This window comes from Manis javanica, chromosome 1 (genome assembly GCF_040802235.1).
Source record: "Manis javanica isolate MJ-LG chromosome 1, MJ_LKY, whole genome shotgun sequence".
Taxonomy (NCBI): Eukaryota; Metazoa; Chordata; class Mammalia; order Pholidota; family Manidae; genus Manis; species Manis javanica.
The window spans coordinates 219,887,566-219,901,361 of record NC_133156.1 but is presented as its reverse complement, the minus strand read 5'-3'; the positions used below and the strand labels follow the sequence as shown (position 1 = coordinate 219,901,361).

General features: G+C 45.0%; 1 protein-coding gene across 1 annotated transcript in view; it reads right to left on the bottom strand.

The window, feature by feature from the left end:
• ALK (ALK receptor tyrosine kinase) overlaps positions 1-13,796 on the bottom strand; it is a 650,534-nt gene that overhangs the window by 42,609 nt on the left and 594,129 nt on the right. The window contains exon 12 of the mRNA XM_073214828.1: positions 5,119-5,281. Coding sequence (XP_073070929.1) covers positions 5,119-5,281 — 163 coding nt within the window. The remainder of the gene's footprint in view (positions 1-5,118; positions 5,282-13,796) is intronic.

Genomic DNA, 13,796 nt, shown 5'->3' with positions numbered 1-13,796 from the left:
TCATAGCGAACTCTATCTACACAATTACTCTGCCAATACTCAGGCCTGTAACTCTCTTCTACAGTTTAGAACTTTACTGGCATTGTGGACAGGTACGTAACTCCTCTGTCCTGTGGCCAAAGACTGAGGTTCCGAGAGTCACAGTCCTCTCTGCCAGGATGCCTGCACACCTACGTGGTGCCTGGCACACAGCAAGGTTTGGGGTGGAGGTGGCATCACCCAGCTGCCCACACTGGTCCCTACGGCCAGGTGAGGAGATGAGTGTCTGTGGTGGAGATGAGGAACAGCTGCGGCCCTGGTCAGTTAGCAGGACCTGCTGGCTCCAGCTGGGATCTGGGGCCTCATGAACATTATGCCTAAGGAACAAGCGAGAGAACTTGTCATCAGGAGCTGTGGGCTGTGCTTGACAAATGTTTTTATAGACAATTTGTGTGTGTATGTGGTGAGGACCCACGGTTAGGAAGGAGGCTGAGTCCTCCAGGGGTGGGTAGGTAGGCAGGCAGGCTGGAGAGGAGAGAGGACGAAGTGGGGAAGAATTCTGGAAGAGTGAGAGCTGGCCGCTGGCGCCAGCTAAGGGCAGACTGCATGGCATGTCACACACAGGACTTGGCACTAAATCCCCTGAGTTCTTGGAGCTGGGCTTTGGCAGCATCTACCTGCCCTTGGGTGGTGAGGCTGAGGATCTTGCCCCCCAGAACAGACCCCCAGCATCCATGCTCCTTCACGCTTCACTTCTGCTGCAGCCCCACAGGCACACTTTCAGGCCTGTCACTGAGAGGGGTGACCCAGGGTTCTCCCACAATCAGGTGCCCCTCCCGCCACTACCCTCATCCTTGCCTGTCTTTCTCGGCCAAGTTACTTGAGGTGGCAGCTGTCACTCGGCATCCTGGCCTCCTCAGCTCCCAAGCATGGCTGTCGTCCTGGGTCATGCCCCCTTCTCCAACCCTCCAGTCATGATGATTCTGTCTCCCAACACTTCTCGGCCCCAGCCTGCCTCTCCGTCTGCATTTCCCCTGTGATGGGCTTGCCCTTCTAGACTCTTGACCCCCACCAGCCTTACATATCAGCTCTCCCTGCCTCCAGGCCTGTGTCTCTCACCAGCACCCTCATGACTGCGCCAGAGGGAGCTGAAGGTGCTTGGCAGGTAAGGCTCCATCCCTGGGGGCTCCTTCCACCAGGAAGACCCTGGCCTCCTCTTCGTAGGCAGCTGTATTACCTTCAAGACTTAACTCAGGCCTCTGTCTCCTGTGGGAACCATGCATGAGCTCAGGCCTTCCCCTGGCAACCGACAGGCATGGCTTGTGTCACCCTCCACATCACACAGAGACGCTTTGCTCCTATGCCCATCGCTCCTGTGAGCTGGGGCTCCTTTTGGGCAGGAAGTGGGTCTTGTTCACCTTTATATACTCAGTGAGAGACACAGTGTCCTAATAGGTGCTGAATATGGTCCCCTGGGATTTTCAGGGCAGAAGGGGAGCAGGGCTGGACGCGAGGGCGAATGCCCTCGGAGGAAGTGGCTGTGTCACTGCTCCTGACAGAGGAAGTGGCAAATCCAGGCAAAGAGACAGCTGAGGGTGGGAAAGTGGGAGGCTGGAGGGAATGGGGGTTTAGCCGTTGCCTCTGAATCATTCCTCTACTCCAAACCTGCAGTTTCGTTCTCCCCAGCCTCTTCTCCACTTCTGGGCCTCTCCCTCTGCAGTAGTGGGAATGGAATTGACAGTGGATGATGGGCCCAGGACAGATGACTGGTTGAGAGCGGGGCTGCTTTCATTTGAACGGATCCCTGAGGAAGCCCCAGGCATGAAGACCGCCTTGGCATACAGGAGGTGCTGTATAAGTGTTAGCGCTCTTTCCTTCACCTCTGTGACTAGCAGTAGAGAAGTCAGCTGGGGCAATAATGGGGTCAGGCCTCAGAGAGCAGCCGGAGAGTGCCAGCTGAGCGCGCATCCTCCAGGAATCCACGGACGCCACAAGGAAGGCTCCCAACCTTTCTGTTTCCAGGAACCTTTTCCTTATGTCCCTTGGCGTGTCCCATGTTTTTCTCATTAGATAAACTGTACTTACTAAATACAAATTAGTTAATATGGAGAAAATATCTTCCAGAAAAAGGGCACCTAACTTCTCAACATGGATATTCCAACTGGGGAACATTTTGATGTTGTCTAAAAAGCAAATCATTAAATTGTCTGCTTCTTTGATAATTAATCATGTGACCAAGAGACATTCTTGTTCAAGCCCTGAGCCTCATATGGGATCAAGGATGAGGTGAGGGTCTGGAATGGAATGGCTGTTACAGCCTTTATTGGATTAAAAGCCAAGGACTCAATTACAACAACAAAATCCGAACACAGTGTTATTTGGGTTTGATTCTCCCATTTTGATACGGTGCCATCTCAGGTGAGTTCAAAAAAGCCCCAAAGATCAAAATGTCCTCTTTACCAATTTGGACAGGTAAAGGGTTCTGCTTCAAGGGAAAAATGGCTCCCTGTGTATGTTTCCAATGAGCATTCACCAGGCAAACCCGGGGGCTGCAAGCTAGTCTCAATATTCCAAAAAGAGAAATGGGAACAGTTCTCTGATTTGGGCTGGGACTATATCAATGCAGCGTGACAAAACCGCGGCAATTCATGAAGATCAGAAACCTGGCCAGATGTAGATATGGCTGTGATTAATAAAAAATGGGAAAATGAATTAATTATTATTTAATAAATGCAGTCTGTTGGGCAGGCAAAATCTTTAAAACTCATCTGGGGCCCATCTGAGGAAGTCAGATAAAAGTCCTTGGAAGCAGAGAAGTCAGGAGCTCCTTCTGTGGGATCAGTCTGTTCCTGGGAATGCTGACTGGCCACTGCTTGTGGCCTCACATTATCGTTGCCCCAGCTGGTTTCTCTGCTGACAGGCGGGAGAGCACCAGGTATGTGCAGGCCTTGTGGGAAGAACTTGTACGTAATCTTCACAACTAGTTGGGCGGGTGTTAGCGACCCTCCCAACCCATGCCTTTAACACACGGGGAACAAAGTTGCAAGAGATTCAGGAACCTACCCGAGTTTGGAAGGGGGTCTGATTCACACCGACTGAGGGGGAGCACAGCCTGAGAGGACGCTCCCACGTGGTGCTTATTTGTCTTTTTTTGTGGGACAGGCTGCTGGGGGCTTCAGCCAGGGATGGGATAATGGGTCTTGCTGGGGTTTACTGTTGGGAACTCTCTGCCTCCACTTTCTTTTCGTATGTGGGGATCTGCATGGAGGTCTGGGCTGGCCAGTATCCCTCCAGGCAGGGAGGCCTCCCCTCCGGGCTCTCCTTTGAGGCCTCCTGGAGGGGGTGGTGCATGGTGCCTATGTCCAGAGGCTCCGCTTTCCTGTTCCTCCCGTCCCCTGCATGCCTCTCAGAGTCCAGTGTGGGATTTAGTGGAAAGAACACACAGACTTTGAGCCAGAGGGCCTTGGGTTCAAATTCTACCTGTATCACTGATTGTCTGACATTGGATCTGTTGCTAAGCTTCTCTGGCTATAGTTTCCTCATGCAGAAACAAGGGAATGTCAGTAATAACAATAATAATGACATCTACTTCACTGTTAAAAGGAACAGAAATACCTGGTGGGTCCTCAATGACCATTCACCCCCTTCTATCTGGGACAGTGGATGTCCCATGGAAACGCAGCCAGTCAGGAAGGGGAGGGCTGGCCTGCTCAGTGTAGCGGGCCTGGGATGGTCAGGTGTCTTTGGCCATTTATGGGGATGTGTGGACCTAGAGCAGCTAATCTGATTGCAGCCAAACCTTGTTATTCATCCCTGCCCAGAATGTCATTTAAAAAACACTTAAGGGCTCTCCCTGAAGCTCATTTACACTGAGGTCCTGGGGAGGGTGCTGCGGGGTGAGGGGGGTGGGGCTTGCACAGAAAACAGGGTAATTTGAGAAGCGCTTCTCCTTTCCAGGTGCAGAGAATGTGCAGGGGGCCAGGGGCTGTGGGAGGGGGAGGAGAGCTCACATCCACTCTGTTCAACCTCTGGGGGGTGTTTGCACCAACAATGGAGTAATGATGATGCTTCCTGTTTAAACAGCCTGGCTGTGCACAGTGGCTGGAGGGTGTTTCTGGACTGTGTGACTGCAGTGAGGCTCCTGACCCACTGAGCCTCAGTTTCCTCATTTGTAAAATGAGGGCTGCAGCACTGGCTCTGCCTGCATGTTAGAGCTGTGTGAGGACGACAGCCAAGGGTCTCAGGCGCTGCATCAGCATGCCCTGGGGACTTGTTAAAAATTCATATTCTCAATGAAAGAATGAATGAATGAACTTAGTCAATACAGTGAATACCACTTAGGTCTCCCTTCTCAACCTGGATCCAGTAAGTACCAATATTTTGTCATATTTGCTTCATTAATGTAAAAATGTTTAACATAAAAAAAGGAAATTCATATTCTCAGACCCCACTCCAGACCTACAAAATCAGACATTGCTTGAGTGGGGCCAGCAATCTGTGTTCTAACCAGTCCTCCAGTCAGTCCAATGCCCACTGGGCGCTGAGACCGACTAATGTAGGCCATGCCTTTAGCTTTTCTTGGCTAAGTGGCCCCATGGGGTCAGACCTCCCCCAGCTTGGCCCTGCTCTAGCGGAATACAGTGGGGTGGGTGGTGGGCGTGGGATGAAAGGCTGAGAACAAATGCTTTACTTGTGAACAGGGAGGGCCCAGGAAAAGAGGCTCAGGGACCAGAACATCATCCTTTGTGTGCTTCATACTTTTGTTCCCCAAACATTTTTACATGCCCTGCTTCATCTGAACAGCATCAAATAATATTCAAAGACCAGCCCACTGTAATTATAATTATTAATAATAAAGATAAAGAATGCCCTGAAGCTAGTTCGTGCATGCACGTCATCTTCATAAACAGTCTGTGGGTTCCTTGAGGACAGAGGGCACATCTCCCTTTGTGGCTATGGTCCATTATCCCAAAAGTCCCCGTATCTAGCCCTCACACCTGCTCTGGGCCAGAGTCTACGGCCTCTGAGCATGGGTGTGCCCAGGTACCCCAGGGGCAAGCACCACAGGCAACAACCCCCTCCTCCTGTCTTCTTTGGAGGGGGGATCTGCCCTCGGCTCCCCCCCATCCCCATACGCACCTGTAGGTGTCGGTGGCTGGCACCTTCCAGGTCTGGATGCCCTTCAGGGGGCCCTCACTCCCCACCACCACGCTCAGGTTGGAGTTCTGGTAGGCGTTGTTGCACTGGGCCTGCGTGGGGCCATGGGGGCCGCTGGCCCCACAGGTGGTGAACAGCCAGTGAACTGTGGCACAAGAGGAAAGGCAATCACTCACTGTGCCTTGTCCTTCCTCCTCCGTGGGATCTCTGGGCTGCCTCCAAGCTGTCTGCTCCATGGCCCCAAACCCACATTCCAAGGTGACACCAGGGTGGGGGCAAGAAACCAATCAGATGTTCAAATTGGAAATGTTGAGGATTTATTATGTGCCAGGCCCTAGGCCAGATATGAGGAGAAAGATGCAGATAAAGCAGACTTGGATCCTAGCCTTAGGAAGCTTACAGCCTATTAAGGAAGATCAAAGGGAATCTAACTAAACACAACCTAGGAAATAAAGTAAGAAAAAGAAAAAAGGCCTAGGAGGGTCCAGCTAACCCTGTACTGTGAGAGTTCTGAGAAGTGAGACAAGACCCCTTTTAGGTGAGACAGGCACTGGTGGTGGCTGGATCCTCTCCTGGTTTCTCAGTGCTGGGCAAATAATAGGCACTCAATCTATGCTACCGTGCCTGCATCCAACCTGCTCCCAAAGATCTGACATCAGCATATAGGATCCTCTAAGCTTAGAGAAGATCAAAGAGTCGACTGGACACAGAATCGGCCCCATGACCCGCACTGGCTCAGGGGCCCAGGACAGGGGTGGGAGCCGGGAACCCTGCCTTCCTGACCGGGGCTTTGTCTATCATCAGGCCCTTAACAGGGCTCAGCCTTCTTATTTACAACCAGATGGCTTTGGAAACTCAGTGAAAGTAGCTTTTAGCGTCGCCAAGTAACACAGAGTATAAACAATGGGGAAGCAGGTCCCATTTGTCTTCCGTGCATGTCCTCCTTGTCCAAGCCCCCCACCACTTCCTGGTGTTCTGTTGTTACTCAGAGCACCCAGTGCCTTCAGTGGCTTCCCGGGGGTGCCTCAGGAACACTCAACACATGCCCACTCCTCCACTGCCTTGGGCCATTTCCTTTCAAACTTTCTATCTTTGAGGCAGGCTGGATCTTGGGTAGTTGTTAGATTTCATGTTGGCCAAAATTCTAACATTTTTACAATCTATAAAAACTTCTAAAAAATGTGTTCTTGATAAATTCTTTTTACTTAAAATACACAAATTTGCTAGATGATTGAAGAAATTAATTTGCCTTTAAAGAGATTAAGTCAAGTTCTTAACAAAAATTATGGAAAAATTAATTTGGGTGTACACAGCATTATTCACTAAAACATTAAACTGGAATTTTTTTGAGGACTTTCAACTAATTTAATGATGCAAAAATGAAAGATTAATTTGGGTTGCTAATTATAAGCAATAGATTGACATTACACTGGGCAGTCTTAATACCCTGAAAACTAGGTCAGTTGCTGTGGGGCTTTTACCCTCTCCAGTGCCCAAGTCCTATGTGTATACTGAGCCCAAGGGTTGAAAAGGGAAGGACAAGGGTTTTGAAATCAGCAAGAACATCTGGGTTTGGGGGAAGCCTCATCAATTATTGGTTGTGGGATCTTGGTAGAGTTCCTTAGGCTATAAAAGGGGCGGATTGGCATGAGGACTAAAGGAAAGAAACAAGAGGTATGAAAGGTCACTGTAAAGTCCAAAACTAAAAGTGTGAGTTGTGCCAATGACTCTTGCTTTATACCCAAGGCTGGTGCTGTTCCTGACATGTGGCCAGGGGAGTTTCTGTGCATATGGATCCCCCCACCAGCAGCATGTAGGAAATTAAAATCAGTGAGTTGGGGTCGAGAATGGAGTCAGGGAGAAAAAGCAAAGCTTGAAAAGGGAGTTGAAAAATCCTGTCCCATAATTTCCACTTCCTGGAAGCCTATTCTGCAAATCCAGTCTGTGCCTACAGCAAGCAGACTGGTTTGGAGGCACCTCATCAATCTGGGGAGGAAGCATGGTGGTTCATTTAGTTAATTCAGTTCTGGAAATGAATGAAAAAAGTTTTCATCTCATTCATTTATTTTATTTTCTCAAGAGTGTGTTGAGGAAGACAGCTGAGGATCTAGGCTTGGCACCCTACCTGAGCATCTCACCTTCAGCAGGACCACTTCTAATTTCAACCTTGGTGAACATTGTTCTGAAGGTTCTGGATGTTCCCATAGATACTGGGCTCCCATCTCTTGGCCAGGGGCATTTGGTGAGGCAGGAAGAGGGACATGGGCTTTGGTCTAGATGGGCTGGCTAACTTCCATAGCTTTCCTGAGCCTAGGTTTCTTAATCTGAACACATGGAGATAATAACACCTCCTAGTTAGACTTGCTGTGAGTATTAAGTGATGAGCTAAGCACAGTGCATTCGGCATTAAGAAACATAATAAATATAGTTTAAAACTGTGTAAGTTCCTGTTCACTTTTTGACTATGGGTAGCAGAGACACCAAATCTCAATATTTACATCTCTCCTCCCATAAAAGAGGGACTCTAGGGCTGTTTCCCAATAAAGGGACCAGTGTTTTCCCAACTCAGTGGACATATATTAGTCTCAGGTGGTTTCCGTACACAAACTTTTGTTTTTATTTTCAGCAATTTCTGATGGAAAGGTCCAGAGAGGAAGCTCTTCCTTAAGCGGATTCCATGGGAACAGAGGATTCTCCATCCTAGGGCAGCCCCCTGACCCACCCAGGCAGAGTTCTGTTGCTTTCAGCCAGGTTCAAGGTGCGGTGGTCCTTCCTGCTCTTCTGGATGGCTCCGACCCTCATAAATCTGCCCAGAGTTACTTGGAAGCCATTTGTGTTCCCCACCAGCACCACCTCTTGGGGGTGTGGGGTTGCTGAGTTTATCACCCGTTGTGCAAGGGCTGTCCTCTTGTCTATGTGTGTGTGTGTGCTTGTCTTGCTCAAGCTTCATTCTGTTGTTTCTCTTTGTTCATTTTGTTTGAACTCTCATAAACATCATAGAATGTCACAGCAAGATGGGATCTTGGAGATCATTGAATTCAGGAAATTCCCAAACTGCCTGATTCTGTGGAAGTATAGATTCCAGGGCTTTTGAGATTTGAATTAGTATATACTAGTTTGGGGGGTGATTAGGGGAGAACAATACTTGTATTATGTAGAATCAATCAGATTTGTGACCTAGTCCTCCTTTACTGTCCAAATGGTGAAAGAACATTCTAGAGAAGGGAAGTGATTTTTCTGAATAAGTTAGCATTGGAGGAAGAACTAAAATTGGGGGCTCGTCCTTCTCTGCGTAAGGATCCTTTGGTGTGATCAAGCTTTTCCAGTTTTCTGCCCTGGAGACTTGAAGACTTTTCGGATTGTCCCTGATTCTCAAGACTTTCTTTAAGGCTATAGAATCTGTTTTTCAAGATGAGGTCACCAGAACGGTGGATGGCTTTTATATAAGGGGTGGGGACAATTGCTATTCTGCTTCACTTCTAGTGTTCTTCTGAAAGTGCCCAACGTTGTGTTGGCCTCCCGCAGCTGAGCACTGGGTTAAGGCTTGCTGGGAACAGACTACAGTAATTTCCAGATCCTTGCTGGAGGGACAGATTATTGTTCTGATTCTGGTGGCATTAATTACTGTGGGACTGGAAGGGCTCCCCGGGAGCTATCTGGAACATGGGACCCTGGGAGCAGAAAGGTCTGGCAGGTACTTGGGGCAGGGTGGGCATGAGATCAGTTCTAAGCTAAGGCAGGTAGGGTTGGAACCGTGAGAGGGGCAACTCTAGGTTGATTTTCAGAAGTGTCTCTTGGAGTAGAAGGCACTGGACACAAACTTGCTGATCAAAGCAGGCAGGTCCAGACCTGAGGGGCAAGAGAATTAGTGGGAGTAGTCCCAGGGGCAGGAGAAGCCAAGTTGGGCTTTGATCCTCAGGTACAAGCTGTTTGTTTCCTGACTTGTTTTATGTTTCCTTCTCTCTGTGTGTGTGGTTGCGGGTGGGGAGTACTGAACCTCAGATACCTGAGAGGAGAACTCTGACCATACAGGGGGCACAAACCTCTGTATTTATTGTGCACTTAATATAAGTCAGGCACTGTACCTTCATATATTTATAAAATACCTTTAAAGTCACTTAAACTTCACAGTCTTGAAGGTAGAGATATAGCATCCCTTTAAAAATCAGGAAATCCAAGTTCAGAGAAGCTGAGTGACCAACCTATGGTACACAGAGTGTATAATCAGCCAAGCCAGGAACTGAACATAGATATTCTGAGTTCAAGTTAGAGACTTGAAAAGGTGTTAGAATCATCAGGAAATTCTCATAGAACCTTTTTGAGAGTCTGGGTTTTTTCCTTTTAAATCCATGAGCCTAGGGCTCAGTTAAAGCTAGGACAGTCCATATCAAGCATGCTCAGGCCCAAGAGTAAGCAAACTACCATGAGGGGTCAGGTAAGAGTCTGGTCAGGATTCCAGGGTGAGTGGATCCTCAGTCTCAGAAAGTCCTACTATGGCCCAATAGTAGCTTAGCTAGCAGAGTGGGGCAGTAGGGAGTCATGGGCACAAGTCAAGGAGAGCAGGTGCTGAAAGTCAGGACTCTGGCCCCCAGAGAGGCCATGGGGAGCCAGGAAGTATCAAAAGGGAAATCTAATAACTAGGATGTTTACAAGGTTGGGAAGCAGAGGCATAAGACAGAGGGGATGGGTCATTAGCAACAAGAGAAGATCAAGATCACAGTGAGACCAGCAGTGAGGTAGGCTTGATGCTCAGCTGCCGATCTAAGAGTACAAGTGCACTCATATTTCTCCAGCTGAGAGTTTATATTGGTTCCTTAGGCTCTGTGCAGGAGGGTCAAATAGCTCCCAAGGAGGAGACTGGATTGGGAGAAGGCCAAGGAGGAAGTCTGTCTCTCTCTTTATCTCTTAAAAAATAAAAACAAAACAAACTATTATATTAAAACTCATTAATAAAAGAAAAAAGGAACTGCTTTATCTCATTCTTACTTGTACCATACACTGGAAACCTAGTTTAATACTCATTCACATCTAAATTGTATAAAGAACCCACAAACATCAAAATACTGATTGGTTATAGAGAGCTGAGTAAAGAAAAATCCATTAAGCTCTGGGTTTCACTTTAAGTATATTGCAGCACCCTCCAAGAAGAAACAAATCAATTAGTAATATACAGCACAATGCTAAAAAGCATAGGCTAGACAGTGTTTGCACTGGTTTTATTACTGTTGCTAAGCCATCTCATCTGCTCAATTGAATGCAAAGAAATAAAGCATGATACAAAGGAAAATAAGTTCTCAACTATCACTATTAATCACAATAATAGGGATTTCCCTCATGTTGAAGGCCTGTGTGGTTATACCACAGAAGGGCACTCAATGGCTCATGTGGATCTTTTGTACTACTTTGATTCTGATCCATTGGATGGAATTTAACCCATATTTGTTGACTGAGCTGAACCTCATGGGAGCTGTGGCATATTGAACCATTTTGATGGCCATTGAGGATCCCATTAAATAAAGTCATGACCAAAATCCAAGTAAATACAGTCATTCACCACCTATAAATGTATACACCACCATTCTCTGTTATGAATTGGAAAAGGTAACCCCCGTCCTTTTTGAGTACATGATGAAAATTAACAAATTGCTCACCTTATTGGGGCAAAATGAAAATTATATATATACACACACATATATATATGAAAGAAAGGATACATGCTCAATTCTTTCTCTTTTTTACAGTTTTCAAGATAATGAATTAGTTTTCTATTATCCTCTGAAGTTGACCAGTTAGTTGTTTGTATATCATTGTGAATCCATGAATCCAAACATATTTTTGAGTTTTAATTAATCGGATTATTATCTTTAGAAGCTCAATTGTCACATTTTTGGTCAATGGTAGCTTTCTGAGTTCTTTTGCTTCTTTGCTATCTGGTGTGATGAAATAGTCCTTTCCCAGACCTGGATTCAGCCATTTTCTCAAAAGCTTTGATCTTTTTTAGTGGAAAAAGGTATTTTAAGTACACAATCTGGGAACTATGGACACTTATTGCTACTGAATTGGTGATTTTTTTTCTAGGCTTCTTAGTGAACAGAGCTAGGAAATACATATATGTGTGTTTGTATGTAGGTTACATTTTTATGTAAAATACACATATATGTATATGAAAAAATACTTCATGAGCTCACATCAATCACTTTCTGATTCAAATTCAGGACTACAGGGTTTTTTATTTAACCTCTTTGGTATTACATCTGTATTTCTTTTTCCACACTGAGAATCTTGGTTTTAAAGAGCACAGGTGATAAGTGAATCAGAATATTTTACAATTACTCATTTAGTTTATTGTTGATTATACTCACAATAGCATCAAAGTAACAATATGACTATACTATCATCAATATAAACATTGAGATCAGTGAAAAGTTTTTTGCTATATGTACTCACCATTCTTTTATACTTTCTTGAAGTTGTTCTCTTATCTACACTGACTGGATGTATTACCATTACATATGATACTCTTTTCTTTTTCAAATCTTTTAGTTATACTTCTGTAAGTACTGTACATTTAATGTTCATGTCAGTCATGGTAATATATTTCTAGTCATTTTGGTTGTCTGAAGCTTGTTCTCAAGAACATTCCTTAGGAAGGGCTCATAGAAGCAATATTTCTTGAGTTCTTGGGTATTGATACTTTTTCCCCTTGAGTATATTAAATATGTTACTCCATTTTCTTCTGGTATAAAGTAGTAGTGTCAACAACTCTGATGCTAATCTAAATTTCATTCTCTAATAAATCACTTGCTGCTTTTGCTTAGGTGCCCAAAGTGTTTTTTTCTTTTTCCTTAGGGTTCAGCAATTTTACTAGAATATCCTTTGGTATTGCTCATTCTGGGTCAATATTCTCAGACACACAGTCTGCATTTTTAATCAGGAAATTTTTATTGAATTATAGCTTTAAGCATGTGCTTTGTTCCCCTTCTTTGGTTCTCTTCTTTTGTCTGTATGTTGGATCTTCTTGGCCTTTTATGTGTGTCATCTTTTTTATTTAAAAAATTTTTTTTCATCTTCTATTTTTTTGTAAGTCATTAGCAGTTGTGCCTAATTGCTCTTGCATATCTTCTAGTCTTCATTTCTGAAATTACATTTTCTTTTCATTTCATATTCTTTTCTTAGCTCTCCATCTAGTTGTTGATCTTTTGTAAGACCGATTCATGTTATTTTCATGTCTTATATCATTGCTTTAGTGTCTGTTAGCTTGTTTTGAAATATAAGGTTAAAATATTGTCTCCTTCTGTAGGCATATCTTTCTGTTATGCTTTCATTTTTCTGTAGGGATGTTATTTTGTCCTCTATGTCTTTTAAATTTATATTGTAATTTGGATGTGATTTGATCTTGATATTTATGCATTTTTATGTGAAATTAGTTTTCTGCAACTTTTAGGGTTCACGAGCTTTTCTGACTTCATACAGCTCCCTCTACTCTTTTAAAAAATACAATGTTAAAGATAGGGCAGCTTGCTTTCTGAGCTTTCTGGCTATGTTTCTTTCCCTCACATTTATCTGGATATCCTCTCTTTTTTTCCTCTATTTTCCTATCCTATTCAATATTAACTTAACCCCCAGCAATTTCCTCTCAGTGAGGGCCCTTTCCTGGAAAGGAGGCTTGGAGGTCAGGCTGCTCTAGGTCCCTCAGGTCTTACCATGGGCTCTGTGAACTCACATGCCACTGGGCTGGGCAAAGCCTCTCCCAGTTTCAGCAGGTGCTCCCAGCTTGGCTTTCTGTCACTTCCAGCAGATATCTGTCAGCTCGTTTCTCCTGTCCCCTAGGTTTGTGAGACAGCCTGTTGTTTTCCTCTCCTTCTCTCATTCAGATGCTGGTACTATGCAGGTCTTGGGGTTGTTGGTACTTCATCCTCACCTACTTGTATTTTGAGGTTTGAAGGGAATACCTTATCAAATTTCTGTTGTAAATATGCCTGAGCTTTGTTTTGATATATGATTGGTCTGTTTTAGATTCAGAGAGATAAAAAAACTATGCTGTTACCACAATTACTGACATCTTCCCAGAATCCTTGAAAGAAAAATGTTAACATAGGAATCATTTGAGGTCATTTGCTGATTAGCTCCTTTATACCACCTTTCTGGTCACATCTCTCACCTGTGTTTCTACTCCTGGAGCCGCAGGGCTTTTCAGATTACACATCAGGGACATCTCCAATGACCATGACCATGGCCTAGAACCTGCTGTTACATCATGGTCTGCCTTTTTTTTTTTTTGGACACAGCACACTAAGTATAATTTAACTTTTTCTTTATAGTGCCACCCAGACTCGACAATTGTTTAGGGATATTTTTCCCTTCACTAAATGGCTCCAGATGTAAATATTTTAAACTGATTCACTTTCTTATCTCTCCCCTATGGTATATGTTTTCTTAGTCCTTCAGTATGTCCTCCTACATTTAATCCTTCCTTATACACAATGTTGGGTGAGGGTGTGAGAGTGGTCCTGTATCTTTCTATGTATCAGGCTGAAGGGCAGCTAGCTGCAGGAAGCCTTTATTTCATAGTTTTGGCATGCATTTATATTTTGGTACTTATATTGGTGGATGGTGAAGGTTGTGGAAATGTAACCTCAGATGAAAGGAAGTTACTATGA